This window comes from Tachysurus fulvidraco, chromosome 17, assembly GCF_022655615.1.
Source record: "Tachysurus fulvidraco isolate hzauxx_2018 chromosome 17, HZAU_PFXX_2.0, whole genome shotgun sequence".
NCBI lineage: Eukaryota > Metazoa > Chordata > Actinopteri > Siluriformes > Bagridae > Tachysurus > Tachysurus fulvidraco.
The window spans coordinates 7219782-7241078 of record NC_062534.1 but is presented as its reverse complement, the minus strand read 5'-3'; the positions used below and the strand labels follow the sequence as shown (position 1 = coordinate 7241078).

Below are 21297 nucleotides of genomic sequence, written 5' to 3'. Positions count from 1 at the left end.
CGTTTGCAATATGGAAACTAGAAGAAACTGCGTGACAGTCGCTCGTGCGTTTCCTAAGATAGTGGAATGTTTTTTTTTGTTTTTTTTCCCCCGAGAGCGTGTTGTACGTACGTCACTGAGAAATCATGATCCGATTGGCTAACTGTACCGCCAATCATAAAAACAGGGCGGGGAACACGTGCGGCCCGTGACGCTTTTCTAAAAAAAAAAAAAAAAAAAAAAAAAAAAAGGAGAGGAAAAAAGAAAAAGAAAAAAAAACTTGTTACAAGATGGCGGCGGCGAACTGCTTGTACACTGGAAAACAATAGAAACAGCAGAGTGAGAGTAGAGTTTATTTTTGTGCTGTCGCGTTTTCTTTTCGCTCTGTTCATTTAGACACACGGTCGGTGTCGGTTATTTCGGGCTGTGAGTAACTTTTAGCTCGCTGAATGTAAAAGTGATTTATTTATTCCAGCATGCTTTGTTATTGGAGCTAGTTAGCGCTAGCTTAGCTTAGCATAGCTACGCTACATCCGTAGCTTAGCTCAGTACTATCTAGCTCTATAGATTTAATACAGATCAGCTGTTAGCCTGATAGCTATTTAACAAAAAAAAAAGTTATAAAAGCTGGAAACTTCGCGCTTTAATCCTTGAGGCTGAAGCTCTTTTTTTATTCGGTTTTACACGATATGGTTGTTTGTGTCAGAGATGTTGATGGTCTGAAAGTTTGATTGGGAGACGAGACGATTCTACTGTAAGTTTGGGGGAAAAGTCTTTATAAGAGGAACGTTATCATCCGGGACGTGAGAGGAAAAACTCGTGTATTATCTTTTCACTTGTGATAAAGCGACGGTTTGTTTGTGATGTCGAGGAACGTCGGTGTTTTCTAGACGGATGTTTTAGTAACTGAAGCTAACTGAGGTTTGTTCTTTTGTAAACCGTGTGTCTGCTCTTCTACAGTGAAAGTTTAGCAGTGAACCGCTTTAAAAAAAAGCTCCTGTTTTTGTTCCTGAAGTATTAAGAACTTGTGTTATGTTTATGGGTTTAAGGTCGTACAACTAGTTGTTTTTTATTTATTTATTTTATTTTAATTTTTTTTGTTTGTTTTTTTTTTAGATAGCCGAATGTTAACTTTTACCATCAAGATGCTTTGGATGTTAGAAAAATCTGCGTTAAATATAGTAACTTAGTTAGTAGCTTGAGGGAATTTAGTTTCATTTGTTTTCCCTTTTTTTTTTTCCCAATTTAGTTTCCCATTTTTCGATGGGAAAACTGATTTTTGTGTTTTTGTTGCTGTGATTTGTGTGTGTGTGTGTGTGTTTGTGTGTGAACTTAATCTGGCCTGAGAGTTAACGGCTAATCGCTAAACTATGTCGGATTTCTTGTTGTTGTTATTGTGCTAGAGCACTATTTGGCAAATATTGACTGAAATGGAGGCAGTTGAGTGCGTTGTTTAATAACAAGGTGAAAGGCGGAGGTTCGAGTCGCCAACACGCCGACCGACAAAAGAGGCGTCCGAAATCAGCGACACTGAAGTTTGCGCTGACTTTAGAGGAAATAAAGCGTCTCGATAACGGGTTGAGGGAGCGAGTGAACACGATGGCGGATTATGTAGTGTCCAGGCACAGTGCGGTGATGGAGCGGTTGCGGCGGCGCATCGAGCTCTTCAGGCGGCATCACAACAGCTGCGAGAGCCGCTACGACAACACGGCCATGGAGCGCCTCGAAATCGAGAGGCAGCAAACTTTCGCCCTGCACCAGCGTTGTTTGCAGACCAAAGCCAAGCGCTCCAACAAGCACCGACAGCCACAGACGGGAAGCGAGCAGGCGGCGCAGAGAGGCACCGGGAGTGCGGAGAGCGCGGAGGGAGGAGGAGGAGGAAGCGCGCCTGGAGAGCAGAGCCGTAACAGCACTCTGATCGCGGTAAGGAGACAAAATGATAACCTTTTCTACATCATAAACTGATTTAACTCTCTGAAGGTTCCTGTTGGCGAGTTATTACAGCTCAAATGTGTGTACACACATTTCTTTCTTTCTAAAATGTACATGTCTGGCATTTAGCAGACACCTTTGTCCAGGGTGACTTACAATTTATACAACTGAGCAACTGAGGGTTAAGGGCCTTGCACAGGGGCCCAGCAGTGGCAGCTTGGTGGACCTGAGATTCCATCTCATGTTTTTCCGGTCAGTAGTAAATCTTAACCACTAGGCTACGACATCCCCAACACCTGACCACCACACCCCTCTGTAGTTCTTCCACAAACTTTTACCACAAAGTGTGAATCACAGCAGTATAAGATGTGTTGCTGCTTTATGACCTCACTAAGGCTCTTATGGCTGCATGAGCACAAATCTTCAGTCATGCTCCAGAATCGAGCAGAAAGCTTTTTCAGATGAACTGAGGTTAATGTAACAGCAAAGCAGGGCAACATCTGGAGTTGGATGTTCAGCAAGCACACATGGGGGTGTTAATCAGGTGTTCACAAACTTTGGGCAATGACGTGCAAGGTTTGAGTTGTACTAATACTCAGATGTCCTCAAATAGATGCACCATTGAGCCAGGCAGTAGATGGGTAAGTGCAAAGACCCCACAGTGTCAAATTGTCAGTTACTGGATTCTCAAAATCATCTTGGTCAGGTTTACCAGAAGCATAGCATCGTTAAGTGGTAAAGTGAGTATCACACTGAACCCTCTACTCTCTTAAGATATGGGGGATGTCTGTAATAAATGTTTTACACATCTCCTTGGTGATAAAACTCACACACAGACAGCAATAAAATGAACACAAGCAGAGTGAATTTCTAAAGGGTTGTATTTTTTAAAAGAACTCGAATGTTTATGTCCGACGTATCAGCTCCTTAAATATCTAATGTTAAATGTGGATCAGTTAATAACTCAGTAAATAATTATCAGGATGAATGTAAACAATTAAACCATTTGCAGCATTAATTTTAGATAGGACTTAATATTAGATAGTCGAGGAACTGGCTGTGAGGCAGCTAGTCGTTATTTATTGAAGAATAAAAGTTGATGATCTTGTGCTTACTCGAATAGAAAGTACTGTTTTATACCTGCACCTTGCATTATAACGGCTTTGTTAATCAGCCTACTAGATCTCACTTTTCTAAAAGTTTTTAATTTCTTTCTCTTACTGAAAATGCTTTTCCAGGTCACATGTGTAGTCATTGTTTAGGAAGTGTGTAATATCTGGTGGAGGATTTCTGATGTGCTTCATACAGCAAAAAGCAGCAGTCATACATCTATTTTCTAACCCGAGGCAACATCTGCATTGAAAACCATGAACGTGTTTCTAAATGGGACTAAAATTATTGAGAGTTTTGAGAAAACTGTAGGTTAACCGGTCTCAGAAGAGGACGGAGAAAAGCACGGACATGGCCAACCTAGATGGAAATTAAATCTCAGAGTAGCACTGGTGTATGATCGCTAATGTTTATGTAAGAAAATGCAGTTCTCATTACAGATTTTATCCGATGTAAATTAACAGACGTGGCCAGAGTGTAAATAGAGATTTGCTGTTTGTTTCATAATCACACTTGGCTGACATTTTTTCCTGAACCAGAAATAATTTAAAACTTGTTAATAACACAAGAAGTGCAATTAAAAGTCGAATTGCACTGACTGGACTCTGACGCTTCCCGTTGTCATGGTTACTGTGACAAACCTCCGTCTTGTCATGCACATAACTTTGGCTCGAATTACGTGTAACTTGCATAAAAATTCAGATTATCTGCAGTGGCGCTTATTGGACATTGACAAAGTTATTGTTATTTTAGGTCTTTATTAAAAAAAATTATGGATCCGAAATGAAAAATTCTCTCCGCTCAAAGTGCAGATTTTCAGCATTAATTTAAGGTTGTGGTCTGTGTTTAATATCCAGATGAAGACATCACTATAGACACTGGGTTTTTTCCTCGGTGTTGCCCTGCACTTCCTTTGCTGCTTCTGCATTTGGTTTCTTCTTGTTCTTGGGGCATTTTTGTTCAAGTAAAATGCATGCTCAGTTTAATTCAGGTCAGGTGACTAACTGGTCCATTGCGGAATATTTCACTTCTTTGCTTTTTGATTGCTTTCAAAGTAAGTTTTGGGTCATTGACGGCCAACGGCGGGAAGCACCATCTCTTTGGTTGAGTCTGAGCTGACAGTTTAGCCCTGTACGCTTCAGAATTCTTCCTGCTGCTTTAGTCAGCATTCACATCGTCAGTAAACGCAAGGGAAGCAGTTCCTCTGGCAGCCATACATCCCCGTGTCATAAGGTGAGGTGGAATGCTTCAGATCATGACCAGATTTTCCTGTCTCCATACACGTCTGTTATGAGCTGATCTTTGTCTCATCTATCCATAGGATGTTATTCCAGGACTGTACAACCTTTTTTTTTTTTTAAATATGTTTTTGAAAACTCTTGTCTAATCTGGTCTTCCTGTTTTTGAGGCTCACAAATTGATTACACATTGTGATAAACCTACTGTACTTCTCTTCTCTTGTAGCCTTCTCTTGACTTTGACACAGATGCATCTGAGGATCTTCGTGATCTTTTTTTTGTTCCCACCAAGATGAAAGTTGATGTATCGCTGCATAATGTTAGGTGGAGAAATGATTTTGGCTGTTTGGAATTAATGTTCAACGTTAACAGTAACGGATTTCAAATGCAAAAACGCTACACTTGAAATCACTAAGCATTTTTTTTGACTTGTACATAAAATATTGAAGAAGAAAAAGCTATGTGCATTATTTAATTTTATTTCTGGTGTAATATTATGGGCAGTAAAGATAATCATACCTTTTGTGAGTGTCCAAATATTTATATACTTGATTGTATATAAACAGTTCATAAAACCATAGCCACCGATCCAGCAGTTAAAGAACATCAGCACTGATATTTGTCTCTCATAAGTACCTCCTTAGTGGTAAACGGTGTTTACTGTCTAAATGCTACATTAAGTGCTGTTGGTGATATCGTACTGCCAGTAAATTAGAATATGTGGCACTTGTAAGTGTTGATATGTGCTTGTGAGCTGACAAGTGAGCGCTGTTGCCAGACTGACCGTTGATGTTGCATGTTTTGTTGAATTACAGTGACCTCTAGCATTCGAGCTCATGTACATGCTCTGGACATAGAACCAGCATATAGGTTCTTTACCACTTCTCCAAGAATATAACATGTTGATCAATGCAGTTTGTCCATCACACAATATTGCTTATTAACGAGGTATTTTTGACTCCGCTCTCGGTTCTCCGAAAGCATAGTGAAATGATGTGTATTTATTAAATCCCAGGATTCCCTACAGTAGGATGGTATCCAAATTTATCTAATAGACTAGCAAGTTGTTTACAGGGAGGAAGAATATAGAGTATAATTTAGTACACAGGGACAGAGAAGTGGAGTTAAGTAAGGACTTGATGCAAGTCTTTTGTTTTTGTTGCAGAATTAAGTTATTCATTTAGTAGATTTTGTTATGCTACAAAAGCAGCACTTAACCAAAGACACGTCTTGCTTAATGGCTGCGATTTAAAACAAGAGAAGTGCAGTTTCCTTCCCTATAAACACACTGGTGTTGTGACAGAGTGAATGCAGTTTGCAGTGAATGACTACACTGGACCTTGTATTCGCATCCCTCTTGTAGCTGTTTTATATAAACGCATTTGTCCGTGTAGAACGGCTTTGGAGCAGTTTAACATGGAAAATATAATATTCTGCTTCGTTTCTTTTGTGATTCTACCCTTACAGTTAACTGCAATCCATCTGATTCACTGCTTTTGGTCATTTTTTAAATCTTTGAGTTGTCAATTTTAGATATTCTGTAGTCCACCATGCAAAATGCTGCCCCTCTCTGCTTGTGCAAAATAACGATTTGCAAACTCTGCAGTTTATCCTTGGGATATGCTAGTGCAAGTTAGGTCAACTTCTCTCTAATAAAATGAAAGATAAACCATTTAACATCTGAAAATGGAAGGAGTTGTGCAGGTTTTCTGAACTGACATCACCACGAAGCCCCTTGTTCTAATTTCCCAGGGATTCTGCATCACCAACTGCACTTAATGTTTTATTTGCAGACGAGACGTAAGCATCGGTTACCACTAAGGATATTCTTGTACGATAGCGAGTATTGATGTCAGGGATGATGCTAACACATGCAATATTATTTGTTGGAAGGAACTAGAGTGGTAGGTAGCTAACTGGAATCTTTTTGGGGGAACGTAAACCAGTTTTATTTTCAGCTGAACTGCAATCTCTTCTTAAAAAAAAAATCTCTTCTAGTTTAACGTGGAAGATTCCTATTGGAAAAGACTTTTGGTGTGGAGAAGCTAGTCTGCACAATACCCTGCTGTAATGTTTTTTATTAGATTTTTTTTCACGTTTTGAAAGTTAGATAGTTCGTAGTTTCTAGCTTTGTGCCGGTATTTTGACTGTGCGAGTGTCTTGAATATTTACTGACACTGTTGACTGTGATCCTTGCATTCAACATTCATTTACTTACACCAGCAAATTTCATGCTAATTTCATTCCCAATTGCTCATTGGTCAGCTGGACATAGGCAGCATTGTTTTAGCTCTGTATTTTAGTATTTTTTCACACTAGTTTTGGAATTAAACTAAATGAATTTGGATTTCCGGATTCAATCGGATTTAGTCATTTTATCGACGTTTTAACACTTCAATAAGATAAGGATGGTAAACTGCACACATTCCTCCTGCCTTGACCTTTGGTGGGAACAAAACCAGAGATAAACCTAATGAAATGTTGCCGGATGAAATCTGTAATGATTGTGGTAGATGAACAAATGGGTGATATGAGATCTCAGAAATGGGGATGTCTTTTAAAAGTTTCCTTACACACTACACATTTTTCATTGTAATACACACTGATTGTTCACTCTTATTTCAAGTGCCTGTTCTAGTACACATAATTGCACAACTTATGCTTGAACATTAGTAGGTTACGTGACTTTGGCTTTACTCGCTCTAGGAACACCCTAAAAATCACTTTGTTATCCAGACAAACACAGCAAATGTAATTCTTACTCAGTATGTGTTTTTTATCCAGGACATGGATGAGTAGTGGATTCCGAAGTACAGCACATATCTTATTCTAGCGCTTTAGCGTGTGGTTGTGACGCTAAATCAAATGCTAATTTAAATTGCAAGCACAAATAGACCACAGTAGAGTTTGAGCAGCAGTGGATCCATAGTGAAACTGTCAGTTGGACACCAGTAATTTGTGAATGTAGATTTAGCTAACAGCTGGCTGTGTCACGTTATGTCCAGTGGACGCACATGACATACTTTCATCCAAGAAAATTCTGAAGGCATCGATGTGTGCAAAAAGAAACAAGAGAAACAAACACCAGTCTAACAGCATGCTAAACCGCTTCTGCCACAGAGCACGGTAAAATCTCAGCGCAACATCATATCTCCAACCGAATGCCTGAAAAATCGTCTGCACCTTAATGCTGCAGCATGATAACCGTAACACGATAGCACAGAAGTTTCTTTTGTATTGTTACCTGAATTGAACCCAGCTCGTTTGCATGACAAGTTTAACATCATTTAGTTACTTTAGACAATACTTGTATGTATATTCCTCTCTGCCTCTGTGTCTGCCTCTGTGCATGCACGTCTGCCTTCCTCTGAGCATGCACATGCAAGTCTGTGTGTTTGTGAGTGGGTGCAGGAGTGACCTAAAATTTCTTGAGTAAATTCTGAAGCCTACAGACTAGTCAAACTGCAAAATCTGTCACTGCAGTAGTTTTGTCACATTAATTTAAATAACTGGGATAGCTACAGTTGGTTCACAGCGCGTATTACTACATCATAACGAAGAAGCCAATCAGGTTCTTTTTATGTAGGGAATCTGAGTGAACGTTCACACCTCATAGGGAATTTCAATAAAATTTTGTGCTAGTGATTGTACTAAAGTGTGAAATTAAACAAAACATGACTTTAGGAAATTGTCATTTTGTGGCACAGTGTTTTTGTTTGTTTGTTTTTTTAGTCAAGCAAACCAGGATTTATGTTTTATATTGAATATAGTTGTATTATCACATTTTCAAACAAACTGTAGTCAAGGTTTTTATATTTTGTATTTATTTGTTTGTTTGTGTGGTTAAAAAACACACATTTTGATTCATTGAATTGTTCCAAGCTGTAACCATCTGATGAATCATTTGGGGAAAAAATATTCTATGATATTAATACAACTAAATTGAAGCCTAACCCTTATAGCAGTGCAAGAGGCAGTTGGCAGTTGTTTGCTCCACCTTATGGAGGTTTTGTTTTTTCCTCTCACATTGTCTTCATCGTCGTCACAGCTCTGGATACAATGACGGTTTCGTATGTCATCACACCCACTTTTGGAGCCGGCTGTATGCTGTAAGCTGGCTGGCCGACATGTATTAGAGTTGTGATATTGAAAATTGTCTTTAGTGAAATTTGGTGATCCTGTTTGTGTATGTTTGTAAAAAAAAATTCATTATAGTTTGCCACTACCAGCATTTTTCCATGCTTTAACTGCTTCCTCAGATTATTCGGATCTCTCTGCCCACACCTTAATCCTACGCAAAGTTTTGTCAGACTGGTTCCTTACAGCGAACCGACTAGGCTTTGTTCTGTTAAGCGTTTGGACTTGTGCCAGGGAATTCCACCTGTAGGATGCGCCTCGATTTTGAGGTTGCCCCTGGCGTGGGGAAGGGGGTACAGAATAGGGTAGAGGATATCACTTTCTTTTGGAAACACCAGAAACGAACCTTTAAGTGACAAAGTAAAAACTTAATAACAGACTTTCCCCATCTTACTGTTCTATTATTTTTCAGTACAGAAAATAACTTTCCTTATTTATCGAAGAACAGCTGTCTGAAAGGCACTTATAGGTGACCAGCATTTGATAAGGTGAAACTCGCCAATTTATGGTCGAGCCAAAAACGAAGCCTGGTTCATGCTGCTTGATGGTGTTTAGTATTTTATTTAATTGCAGCTCTATTGAAAGGATCTTAATATTTATCTGACACTAGGAACATGATCTGTTGCACAGTTTGTTAGACTTGAGCCACAGTTCTTTGGGATCGAGACTGTAATTGAACTTTTGGGTGTCAAACAGTGGATATATTAGCATTGATTACATGACTGTAAAATGCACTGCCTGTAGAGGTGATTATTACACACACAATGCTTGCCAAGATTCTGTCTTAATTAAGTTGGCTGTATTACATACAGTGGAAGTTTATTCCCCTGAGCTTTTCCACCTTGCCATAGTGGAAATAGGTTTAAGCATCTTTAGTTGCTTTCTACGAATACAAAGAAGTTTGAAAGTTCAAACCGTTAGTTAGCAGACGCTTACAACAAAATGGGGTGTGAATCCCACTGTGTCGCTTGCAATAAAAGCATAAATCTCGGCATGATGGGTACTGAGGCTTTAAGATCCCATATGCAATGCATCAAGCACAGAATAGTGCCAACTGCCAGTATCCCATTTCCGAGCCATCTTCAGCACCACAGCTGACGACACATTGCTGGATGACATTAACATGACTTCTAATAGTCTCTATAGATTATTTATCCTATTCGATTATTTATAATAGCCTCTTGTTAGCTTGCAGGAAATCATCCAGCTCTCCGTTGCATCGAAAGGCTGTCAAAAGGAAAGAGGCTGATTGGGGACTTTAAGATGACTCGGGCCTAAGCCTACCCCTCTCCCCAGCTCGCCCACACAGATGACTAACCATTGTTCCTCTACCCCAGGACAGCTGGCTGTCTGTGTGCTGATGCAAGTGTCCATTCTGGTGCCTTACTCTGCAACAGGAAACATAAATATGCTGCCTATTTCTTAGGCCAAAGTTCAGTGTGCACAATTTGTAGCATCCTCTGCTTTATTATTTAAATTCTTTTTATAATAATGGCTCTGGATTTGACAGTCTATCTGGAGATTTTCTGTTATTGTAGGGTAGAGCTGTATCAATGCTGACACTCATTTCAGTGCCAGAATGACTCAGTACTCAAACTCATCTTAAATGCTAAGCATCATTTTCTCTTACTCAGCTGCTGATACTGTGAAAGTAAGCCTACAATATGAGTAAACAAAGTCTATTTCCACCACACAAATATTGCTTTCCCTTCTAATAGCATTTTAAATGGCATTTCGTACGCGTTTTGGGAAATGCAAAACTAGTTCCAAGACTCCATTTGGAATTATATGCTTGCTGTGTAAGAGCACTGTCAGCAGCTGAGCAGTCATTGTCAGCTTGCTGCTTGGCGTAATGTAACACTAAAGCTACAGTGCTGCCAAGCAGCTTCCAGTGGTCTGCGTTTGGTGGCGCTTGGCCGAGGTGGGCAGCGCTCACTTTGCCTCATTGTGGCCTCAAAGGCAACCAGCGTCGGCCAGGAATTCGGCACGCTCTTTCAGCCCCAGTGCAGCCGCAGCGCCGCCTCTTTTGTTGTGGTTCGTACATCCATACACATGGTAATTAGCTTCATGTGGCTCAGCCCTGTGGTGGCCATGGTTGTGACGGGGGAAGAATCATGAAGGCAGAGAAAGGGGTTAGTGAAAAAGATTAAGAGCAGAGGCGACCGAGGCGGTTTAGTAAAAAGTCTTGGGAATAAGTATTGGGAATGCGAGAAAGGGTGTGCATGTGTAACATGAGGGAGACGATGCCGACACAAGCATGCATAGAGACCAGTTTTTCAGGTTGAGAAAGTCCTGCAGTAACTCGTGTGTGTGTGTCTCTCTCTCTCTCTCTGTGTGTGTGTGGAAAGGCTTGGCAAACCCTTAGCTCTGCTTGTGTGCAGATGAAACTGCTACCTCACCTAGCTGTGACTGGATATTAATCACAAGGTCTGCTAAGATATGAATGTGCAATACTTTGTATATATTAATTAATTATTCTAACCCCCCCCCCCCCCCCAAAAAAAAACAAAAACAAAAAACAAACAAAAAAAAAACAATGCTGCATATGTCCAGCTGACCAATAAGTAATTGGGAATGAAATTAGCAAATTCATCTATTGCAAGAAATACTCATTGAGTTTGTTAAAATATAACGAATGTTTTTATTTTATGTCCTTTAGCTGCAAGAGACGGTGAAGAGGAAACTTGAGAACGCCAGCCCCAATGGTGGCCGGGACCAGGTAAATGGATTCAGTGATGGTTACCCCCAAGCCAAAAAATCATGTTTGGAGGATGCTTTGAGTAATCTAAATGGGATGTCAAATGGCACCATGCCTCCTCTTTCACCCATGGACACCAAGCATGGTCTTGCTGCTGATTTGGCAATGAATGGTGCACCACCGGTGGGTACTGCTGAGCAAAATGGCGTCACTTTATCCACTGAATCTGACATCCGTCTGAAGGAGCTGAAGCAAGAGCCCATGGATGATATCCTGCCTACCGGTGGGGGCAACGGCAACATCATCCTGCCTGACCTCAACCTGAATGAACAGGAGTGGACTGAGCTCATGGAGGAGTTTAATCGCTCTGTGCCTTATGAAGAAATTCAAGAACTTTTCAATGACGGTTTTGAGGACCGCAAGGACTCTGAGGTGTCATCTGGCACCGTAGCACCTACTAGTCTCCTTCCCACAGATCTTGCTGGCACGGTTAAGGCAGAGTTTTCCCCAGCCCAAGCCTCTTCTGCCTTTGAACAGGACACACGCACTGGTTCACCACACATCCCGTCCACCTCATCGGGGCCTCCAATGCATGCCAGCTCCCCAATCATGCCATCCGCCTCTGCCTCTTCACCGGCGCTGTCAGGACACCAGCATACGCAGCAGCAGCCAAGCCAGTCCAGGCCGATGCAGAACCACCTGATGCCACCCAAAGACTTGTCACCAGCACAGCAGTTGCAGCAGCTAGCTGCTCGGGAGCAGCAAAGAGCACAGCGCATGCAAAACCATCAGCACCAGACCCAGAAGCAGCAGAAACAACAGCAGAAGCCGGCACCTAAATTTCACCAGCAATCCAATCTTCCCTCTTGGCAGAGTGCCCCCCCTAATCAGAGTTCGCTAGGAAGTGGTGCGTTTGGCCTGGAGAAACCCACTAGCCCCTCAATTTACCCTTCTGACTTCCAGAATCCAAAGTCCCTTCTCATACCAGGCCAGCAGCCCAGTAAGGGCTCTCCAAAAGCCAGTGCCTCAGGGGCATACATGCAACCTAGTGGGCACCCAATGATGGGTCATGGTGCAGCTGCATCTGGAACCCTCAGCCATCAACCACCCTCGGCAGGTCAGACGGCCATGCTGGACTACAACAACACTAAACCGCTGAGCCACTTTGAGGCTGGAGCACCAAGAGGCCCCGTGAACACACAGAGCCAGAACAAAGCAGCAATGCTCAACCTCCTGCGCCAGCAACAACAACAACAACAGCAGCAGCAGCAGCAGCATCAGCACCAGCAGCAGCAGATGAAGCCGAGGCCCACTGGCATGCAGTTCAGACCCCCAACACATCTGTCACACTCCCAGGTAAGGATCTGCAAAGCAACAACACGCATGTTGTACATTTCACAATTCGCTAATCACATTTATTTGGTTTGATGTGTGTGTTTGGTAACGTGAGGTTCATCAATCTAATCAAGTCTCAAAGCAGCTTTACAGAGCTAGCTTTCAGACACTGTCATTTTACTGATATTCATGGTTAAATGTATGGAGGGAAGCCTTCTCTGCAACATCATGTGTTTTAAGGTCCAGAACATATTGGAGACCTTATAGCTGCAACAGTTTTTTTTTTCCCCTCTCACGTAGATTAACATGCAGACCGTCACTTTCAGCCTTTGTGCAGAAATGACAGTGAAATTCTTCTGACTGATGCTGAAGATAGCCTTTTCTTCTCTGTTTAAATGCTTGTGTCAGTTATGTCTGTATGTGTGTTAACAGGGTGACTGTAGTTATAGTTCAGAAAAGGTGTCTTTTTTAGTTGTAATATTTTTTGGTTGTTTTAGAATTGTAGTGTAGATGAGGGAGTGTGTGCAGTTGTCCCAGTGTGTCTGGCAGCAGGTTTCTTCAACCTTGGGGATGAACAGTTTGTCTGGGTCAAGCAGCTGGTTGCTAAGGAGCAAAGTGCTGGCAGGCGTTTTCTCTCTCTCTCTACACATATACACACACACAGGGATGGGGGCTGGGATGGGCTAGGAGGTTGCAGTCCAGCGACAGAGGAGTCAGTAAAGAAGAGTGAGTGGGAAGAAGGGGGACTGAGAAAGAGAGAGATGGAGGGAGGGACACAGGGACGACAAAGCAGTCTTTCATGCAAGTTCCTCCCCCTCCCCTGGCTGTCGTCCCGCAAAGAGTATTTTAGGATTGGCCCCCATCTCTCTCGCGGTTCTCCCTATTTAAATATAGCTGCTTAACCCACTTGGGTTTTTTCTTCTTTCACGAAATGAACTTTTTGCTCTTTTTCATTTCCCTTCAATCGGTTTTGTAGTGCATTGGGCCATGTTTTTCTTTCTCTCTGTTTCCGTATTCCTCTGTCTCTCTATCTGCTTTCCAACAGTAAACTGCACATTCTTGGCTGGAGGAAGGGAGTCTTGCTTTGGCGCCCTATTTGGCTTATGTCGCTTTTTCATGCACACATGATGACCTTGTGTGTGAGAGAGAGAGAGAGAGAGAGAGAGAGATAGTGAGAGAGTGAGAATGCTTGAATGGAAAATGTATGAATGGAAAATGGCCAGGGAGTGCATCCTTAATTTATTTTTAAAACAGATTGCAGGCACTGCTCGGTCATATTTGACTGTGGTTTACGCAAAGTGCCAGTGTAGATCTTGGCTGTCCAGTGTGCACACTCCATAATCAAACGTGTATAAATTCTACGTTCAAATCACACACTGTTACTCCAGTCTTAGCTAACGGTCATCTATACTTGTATAAACTTTATGCATACAAGAGTTAAACTTGAGCAGTTATTCAGGTCCATTTTGAAAGCATAGAGAACACGAAGTGATTTGAAAGCTCTGATTGTCCTTTTTTTATTTACTGTAAATTCTAGCCAATGACATTTTAAATAATTTCTTACCACTTTAGATTTCTGATGGCTGTTCTCCTTTTCTCAGTTTTGCTTATTGTTACCACTCTTCCTCTATTGGCCAATCTTTTAGTACCCTGCCCTCTAGTGGAACAAATGAGCTGGAGTGTTTTATTGTTTTTAGAGAAACATGAGCAATATTTTATGTGCCTGGAAAAAACTGCATAAGAAATTCTATACCTTTTTAACTGTTTTTGTTACAATATATAAAAAAAAGCATTTAGTGTAGTCCATTTATACATTTGTCATTTGTCTTTCAGCAGGAACCTGGTACTTACCCATCTAACCCTCACGTCCCGGGCCCTGGTGCTGCCATGGTAACGCAGCCGGGTGGCAGTGGCATGGCAGCTAACCACAATAACGCAGCATATCTGAGTGGACTACAGAAACAGCAGCAAATGCAGATGTTGAGTCCGCAGCAGAAACAGTTCATCCAGAGACAGATGATGGCCGAGCAGGTCAGAGGGCAAAAGGGCACATTTGGGTCTTGGAATTAAAGCTGTATTCAGAATTTTAAAAAAAAAATTGTTTTCCAATAGCGATTATTTGACTATAACAATATTATACAACAGTATTTAAGACTTATCAATTTGTGAGGTTCTGTTACACAAAGCAGACTTTTTTAAGAGTACATCATGTGGACAAGTTCTTAGGGATGGGGGATATTTATACAAGACACTATATTCGAGAAACGGTAATAATTGCTGTGTTTTAATTGAGTTTCTTAATATTAGTGGGTTTCCTCGTATCATGCTTTTCATAACCAATAATGCTCTTCTTTTTCTTCCCACAGGAGAAGCAGCGGCAGCAGCAGGAGCAGCAGATGCAGAGGCACTTAACCCGTCCTCCTCCTCAGTACCAGGACCAGCAGAACCCACCCACCCAGCAAAACCCATTCCAGCAGCAGCCACAGGTCTCCCAGTTTCCAGGTATCCATGCAATGTCCAGAGAGTGCAACCACCTCATGCATGCCTCTCTCTCATCTAATAATCCACCTCTCCCTCTCCCTCTCCTTCTCTCTTTAAAGGGCCAGTTTGTGAAATGCTGCTGCGTCACTCTTTCCATACAGGCATTGCTTTGTTCTCTGTAAAACATTCAGCTTACCTGATATGCAAAGTGTGCTTACGGACGCACTCATTTGAATAGCAAACAGCAAGGTCTAGCAGTCAGTCATTAAAATTTAAGCTTCATCTGAAGTTTTTATTTATTTTCATTTTAATATGCATAGTGTAAAATGGGCTTACAGTACATTTTGCCTGATGTCTGATTTGATATTCTGGTTTAAGTCTTCAGGGGAGAAAGTTTACCAAGTGGTTTTGATAGCTAAATTGTTTAGTGTTACCTAGAGGTGGAGATTGTGGCAAAATACACATTAAACATAAATATTTGTTTAGTATACTCACTATGTCTCACAATATTTTGTTTAATATTACTAGTAAAAGAAGAGGGAACATTTGTAACTTTCACTTCTTTGAGTAAAGATGGGGTGTTTATCTTAGAACACCTTCAGAAAAATATAGTGAATTTATCACGATAACAATAGTGCCCATTTTTGCCAATTTCATGTTACTTAAGGGTCCATTAATTAACAAATTGGACATTTCTTCAGCATTTTTTCTTCTTTTCTTTAGGTTCGTCTCAGACAATGGGTAGCGTGAATTCCCTTGGCGGCCCAGCTGCCGGTGTCCAGCGCATGTTTCCTCAAAATCAAAGCATGATGGGAATTAATCAGGGGGGAGGTCCAGCCCCAGGCGCTCCTCCTGCAGGCACTCAAGCAGATCTCAGCCTGTCAGCTTGTGCAGGTAGTCTTGAGCCCCAGCAGGTCCTTTACGGAAACATGCCGATGCATCCGTCCCATGCCAACCAGCAGAGATTACCAATGCAGAACTACAGGCACAATGTTCTAGTGCAGCAGCAGGCACATCTCAAACAGCAGCAGCAGCAATTGGCTCGTATGCCTAATAGTATGCCCAGTGCTATGGCTAACAACATGAGCTCCATGCCCAGTTCAATGCCCAATACCATAAGCAGCAATATCCAGGCTGCATTGCCTCCACAGGCCCAGTCATGGCAGCAGCAGCATCCAGGTCTTCAGCAGGGCATGGCTGGTCAGCCTAATGCCAACAATGGTGCCTTACCTGCCGGCTTTCCGAACTCTAGTTTCCACATGCAGCCCAGGATGACCAAGCTGCCCGGCAGTGCACCTTTCGCCCAGGCTGGCTTGGGGAATGGTGCAGCAGGCAGGGCGATGGTGGGTATGAACCCAGGGCAGATGATGCCAAATGTGGCCCAGCATAGAACCAACAGTGGCACCATGGCACAGCAGCAGCCTCAGCAAGGACAGTCAGCACAACCTCAGTCGCAGCAGGTGCTGCCCGACTTGGGGCCATTTGGGCAGCCGCAGGGTGGTCAGGTGTCTAACCGCACTGCAGGCATGCAGTGCAACCAGGCCTACCAGGTCAATCGGACACCCAGTCAGCAGCTGCCGTTTGCATACAATGCCCAATCAGGGGGCAGCTTAGCCAGCTTTCCTGGGGAGAGCGACCTGGTGGACTCACTGTTAAAGACCCAGTCTACGCAGGAATGGATGGACGACTTGGATGAGCTATTGGCCAGTCATCAGTGATTGGCACCCGTACTAGAAACTGAGCGATGTGGACATTCTTGACTGTTCTCTGGTCAGAACTGCTGTACTGTGTGTGTGGAAGTGTCAGGAAAAAAGGAGTATTGGGCATGAGAAGCCTGTGTGTATTGAGAATTCTTAGGGCTTTCATGACAATGTCTACTACTGATCCTGTGGCTCAGTACTAAAACCACTGAATCATACCCAAATTTGATGGGGTCACACTGCTTTTGTTTTACTTTCTGCTGTTAAGGCTACATATATGTGCCTAAAATGCTAGGTATCCAAGGCCATAAGTCAAAATCTGCATATTTGAGATGTTCATGAACTGTCTTTAGACCATAGTCCTGAGTCTTTGGCCTTAAATCTGCTATGATACTCAGATCTTTGACTGATTCAAAGACAGGCAGTTTAATTATTTCTCCTGTTCAGTGTATTCTTTTGGCAGTAGAGTTTGAAATCTTTACTTCTAGGAATTCTCAGTGTTCTAAACGTCCCGAGTTTTATTTGTTCTCGAAAACGTGCGGTTTAGGAAGTTGATGACTCAGCATTATGTTAAAACACTAAATTGTACGTTAACATAATTTCTGTTCAATGTTACACTAAATCAAATATTACTTTCAAATGTTTGTAACCAATCAGATAGAGGGAGGGGTGACTGTCTAATTTTTTTTTTCTTTTTTTTTTTTCTTCTTCTATCCCTTCTTCCCTTGAAGTTCCCCTTCCCGTGTTTGTTACATTGGGGTTTGATTTGAATGTTCCACCTTGAAGAAGTGTGTGTGTGTGTGTGTGTGTGTGTGTGTGTGTGTGTGTGTGTGTGTGTGTGTGTGTGTGTGTGTGTGTGTGTGTGTGTGTGTGCGCATGCGCGCACTTGGGTTTCAGTTGACGTATGGCTTATCTGTCCGCTTCTAGGAGCAAGTTTATCTCAGTATCTGACAAGGCTCCATGTTTATTTATATATTTTTTTATGTATGCATTTCCTATTGTTCTTAAGAAGATAGATCTTATTTTTATATGTACATTGTTGCGAATTTTTGTAAGTATTTTATACTTTTTATTATTGTTCTTCGCAAAAAAACGAGAGTATTATGTAAATATAGTTCTTTAGAAACAGTTCTGTGGTGTTTTTTTTATGGTGGTGATCTTTTGAGACTTTCATTCTTGTACATCGGAATGTGTTAAGGAAAAAAGTTTGCCTGTTAAATTTGGCATCAGATCAGCTTTAATAGGCAGCAGTAATAATCCTTGTATAACCTTCACTCTAGGTCACTAATAATTCAAGCCAGGCAATAGCTAATGGGTGCTTCATCATCCAGGCCTTCTCTACTTACCATATTATAAAATTACTATAAATCAGTTGAGAATCACCAACAGCCCACAAACAGTCCACAGTGCAATGATTAAGGAAGATTAAGTGGAATTGATTAAATTAAGGTAACAATTAATGAATGATGTAAAAATTCAAACCTTTTCTGAAAAGCTTTAGTGGCTCAACAGATTTGAGATTATGTTCTAATCCTAATATTGCCACAGCTGGAATCCAAGGGGCAAAATTGGACATGATCTCTGGGTAGGAGGGATTGAATGTTTCTCTGCCCTGTCAGTCAAAGTGACGACAGCCAATCACAGGTGTCTGTGTGCTTCCACATGCCCGTGTATGTAAAGAGGGCTAATATCAAGCAAAAGTTCAAAAGGATGTGATCGACCGGCTCTATATTTCTGGGAGTAAGTACGTGTTCGCCGTCAGGGTAATGAGGAATCGAGAAAAGCTTGACAATCTGATATGCAAACTAGAATCTTGAAAAGTTTGAAGTCACAAAAATTAAGCCTGATTTGATTCGATTCAGTTAGTTTAAGCTCATATCTTATTGAGTGATGTAAAGTCTAACCTGTTTGCAATGACCTGTGAGACATTATCACACTAGAAATAGGGTATGCATTTGGTCAGCAACAATACTCCGATTGGCTGGATCATTCAAACAGTGCTAAACTTCTTTTAAATGGGTCCAGGGTGTGGTACGATTACATTCAGAATAAGATGTTAATGACCAAGTTTGCTTACACATACAAGGAATTTCTGTTTGTTAACACCGTGACTTATAGCATACTTAGGTGACAATTACACACTAGTACAATAGCGCACTCTTTGACTGTGCACACACACTCACCTTTCTTTCTCTGGAGGTGTGCCGATTCAGCAGGGTGAGCAGCTTTACACTGATGGCCTTTTTTCTTGTGCATTTGTAAATGTGACGATTGGTGGCTAAGCCTCACCAGACCGTGTAGATCTGCACCATTAGCTCCTGAGGCAGGTTGAACTTGTTCATCTGTTGCAGGTCTTCTGCTGAGCTCACTAAGTAATGTTACTGTCCCATTTCAAGTCCCTGCTTATTTGTAGTTTCCAGGATCCAGAAGAAGTGTTTCCATCAAAAAATCATCAATCACCGTTGTGCTGTGCTTCAGGAAGGTCTTCAGTTTCTGAAATACTCAGACCAGTATGGCTGCCACTCCCCGAGATCACATTTTCCCCATTCTGATGTTTGATATGAACATTACCTGAAGCTCCAGATCATTATCTTGGTTATTTTATGTATTGCCATGACTAGCTGATTCGATAATCGTCTAAAAGAGCAAGCTTACAGATGTTCCTATGCAAGATTCCTGCAAGAGCTCTGACTCTGAAAGTAGAAATTCCACACACTGCTTAATTTATAAATATCTTCAATAATGCATGAATGCTCTCTACAAAAATGTGCTTTGCTGAAACATCGAACTACTTATGAACTGTTAATGTATTAGAGTTTTGAGTAAATGACATTTTATATTGTGTTCTCAGTACAGGAAAATATTGAAATCTTTGTGTGATTAGCCACTAAATCTGTAGAATTTGTTTTGATAAGAGTATATACAGAAAAGCCATGGAATAATCTTCATAGGTCACCCTTTCCCAAATTAATCGGATGTGCTTATCCAGAGCCTAGTACAGAATTTGCTATTTACTGAAGTGTCCATCAGAAAAACATATCCTTTAATAATCATTTCCCAAACAAACAATGTTACCTAATAACAACTAACAATTATAAGAGGCACTTCCTCTTCAGTATAGGTATGTGTGTGTGCGCTCATGCATGCTGCCACTTTGCACTGGGTCCTGCTCAGCCCTGACCGCCGCCTACATGAGGACATGGTAGTATCAATCTAGGAAGGACCGTTTAGATGATCGTCGTTCTGACCTGTTGTGCATTTCTGCTGAACAATGTTTGACCAGGCGGTGTGGGTTGCTGCTGTTACGGTGCTAGGAGTGCTGGAGCAAGGTAAGACTCCAACCTCACCTGACTGTCTATAGGATCTTGTACAGTTTATTTTTAAAATAACAGAATTTTAAAATATACAATATGATTTCAGATATTAAAAACATGAATTAAACTTCAAGAAATCAACACGTACATCCTGTAACGAGTATGTTAAAATGATCCGTACATGGAGAAATCGATCAGGGAGACGAGTGATAATATAACACTAGTCCTGGAGACACAAAAAAGCACACGAGTTGAGGGTAAAAACTAAACGCCACCTTTCCTGGTCTTCCTGATAAGTGGTACTCTTGCTCGTACATCATCGGAACGTTAATGCGTACCGTGTACCAGGAAAGATGCAGGTTGTGTAAAAGACACATCAGATCAAATTGTGTAGCTTAAAAGCGTACTTTACATCTACATTACTGTGTAAAAGATGCACTCCTTAGGGCTCAACCTCTTAGAAAAGTATATATGAGCATAGGCTTAAATATACACAATTCATTGCCATGAGAATTAAAATACTTCATTTGTGCCTTCAGAATATAACTCGTGGCTTTGATATATTAATATTAATTTGTGACTGCACCTCACTCAGAAACAACCAGCATGCGTTGTCAAAGGCTCTTTACAAACAACTTTTTAACATTGGTTTTTAACAAGAAACACATTTGAATGTGCTTTGAATGTTTTCATGATGTGTGTATATATACATATAAACCTGCTGCTGGTAGTAGCCTGTGAATGAAGCCCTTTATTACTTTATCTGTTTGTCAGCGTACTTTTCCCTGAAGGTGATCTACGCTAGACGGAAATACTCCATCGCCCCTCCAGCTACCATGGGACACCCCGATTTTGAGAGAATCTTCAGAGCGCAGTAAGTGTTTATGTACACGTGCCTTACAGTGAGGACTTTTCATTTGTAATTGTTATTAATATGATTAATGCTTATGACCACACCAAATTTTAGCCTTCTAATGGATACCTTTTAATATTTATTTATTTATCTATCTATTCATTTAGAAAAGCTTAAATGTTTTTGGAGAACAAAAGTCCTCCATTTTCCTTTTCCACCGAAAAAAACTATTAGAGATTCCTGTCCTTGTGGTAGCATTTGTCCCCCACCAAGTCATATAAAACAAACACCACAATAAACACACAAGTCCTTACTGATTTGCATGTATTTTATGACTGCAAGTAATGTGTTAGAATAGATATGTGGTAATGTGTCAATTCTGAATATTTTTCTTTCTGAATGTAGAGCAAATTGTTCGGAATATTTCCCCATATTCGTGATTACACTTTGGGTGGCTGGAATTTTCTTCAGCCAAGGTAAGCAAGTAAAAAGAAAGAGAAGGGAAAAGGCTGTAATTATG

General features: G+C 41.2%; 2 protein-coding genes across 3 annotated transcripts in view; both read left to right on the top strand.

Moving 5' to 3' along the window:
• Positions 1–247: 247 nt before the first annotated feature.
• Positions 248–17738, top strand: maml1 (mastermind-like transcriptional coactivator 1). Of its 2 annotated transcripts, none has more exons than XM_047802403.1 (5): positions 248–1902; positions 11056–12450; positions 14266–14460; positions 14796–14931; positions 15634–17738. In XM_047802403.1, the coding sequence occupies exons 1-5, from the start codon at positions 1579–1581 to the stop codon at positions 16626–16628; spliced, it is 3045 nt and encodes a 1014-aa protein (XP_047658359.1). In that variant the 5' UTR covers positions 248–1578; the 3' UTR covers positions 16629–17738. The 2 variants fall into 2 exon arrangements, with proteins under 2 accessions (XP_047658359.1, XP_027010449.2); XM_027154648.2 differs by having other exon boundaries at positions 249–1902; positions 14263–14460.
• Positions 17739–19350: 1612 nt separating this feature from the next.
• ltc4s (leukotriene C4 synthase) overlaps positions 19351–21297 on the top strand; it is a 3658-nt gene continuing 1711 nt past the window's right edge. The window contains exons 1-3 of the mRNA XM_027154649.2: positions 19351–19939; positions 20699–20798; positions 21183–21253. Of these exons, the coding sequence (XP_027010450.2) occupies positions 19882–19939; positions 20699–20798; positions 21183–21253 (229 nt within the window). The 5' untranslated portion in view covers positions 19351–19881. The remainder of the gene's footprint in view (positions 19940–20698; positions 20799–21182; positions 21254–21297) is intronic.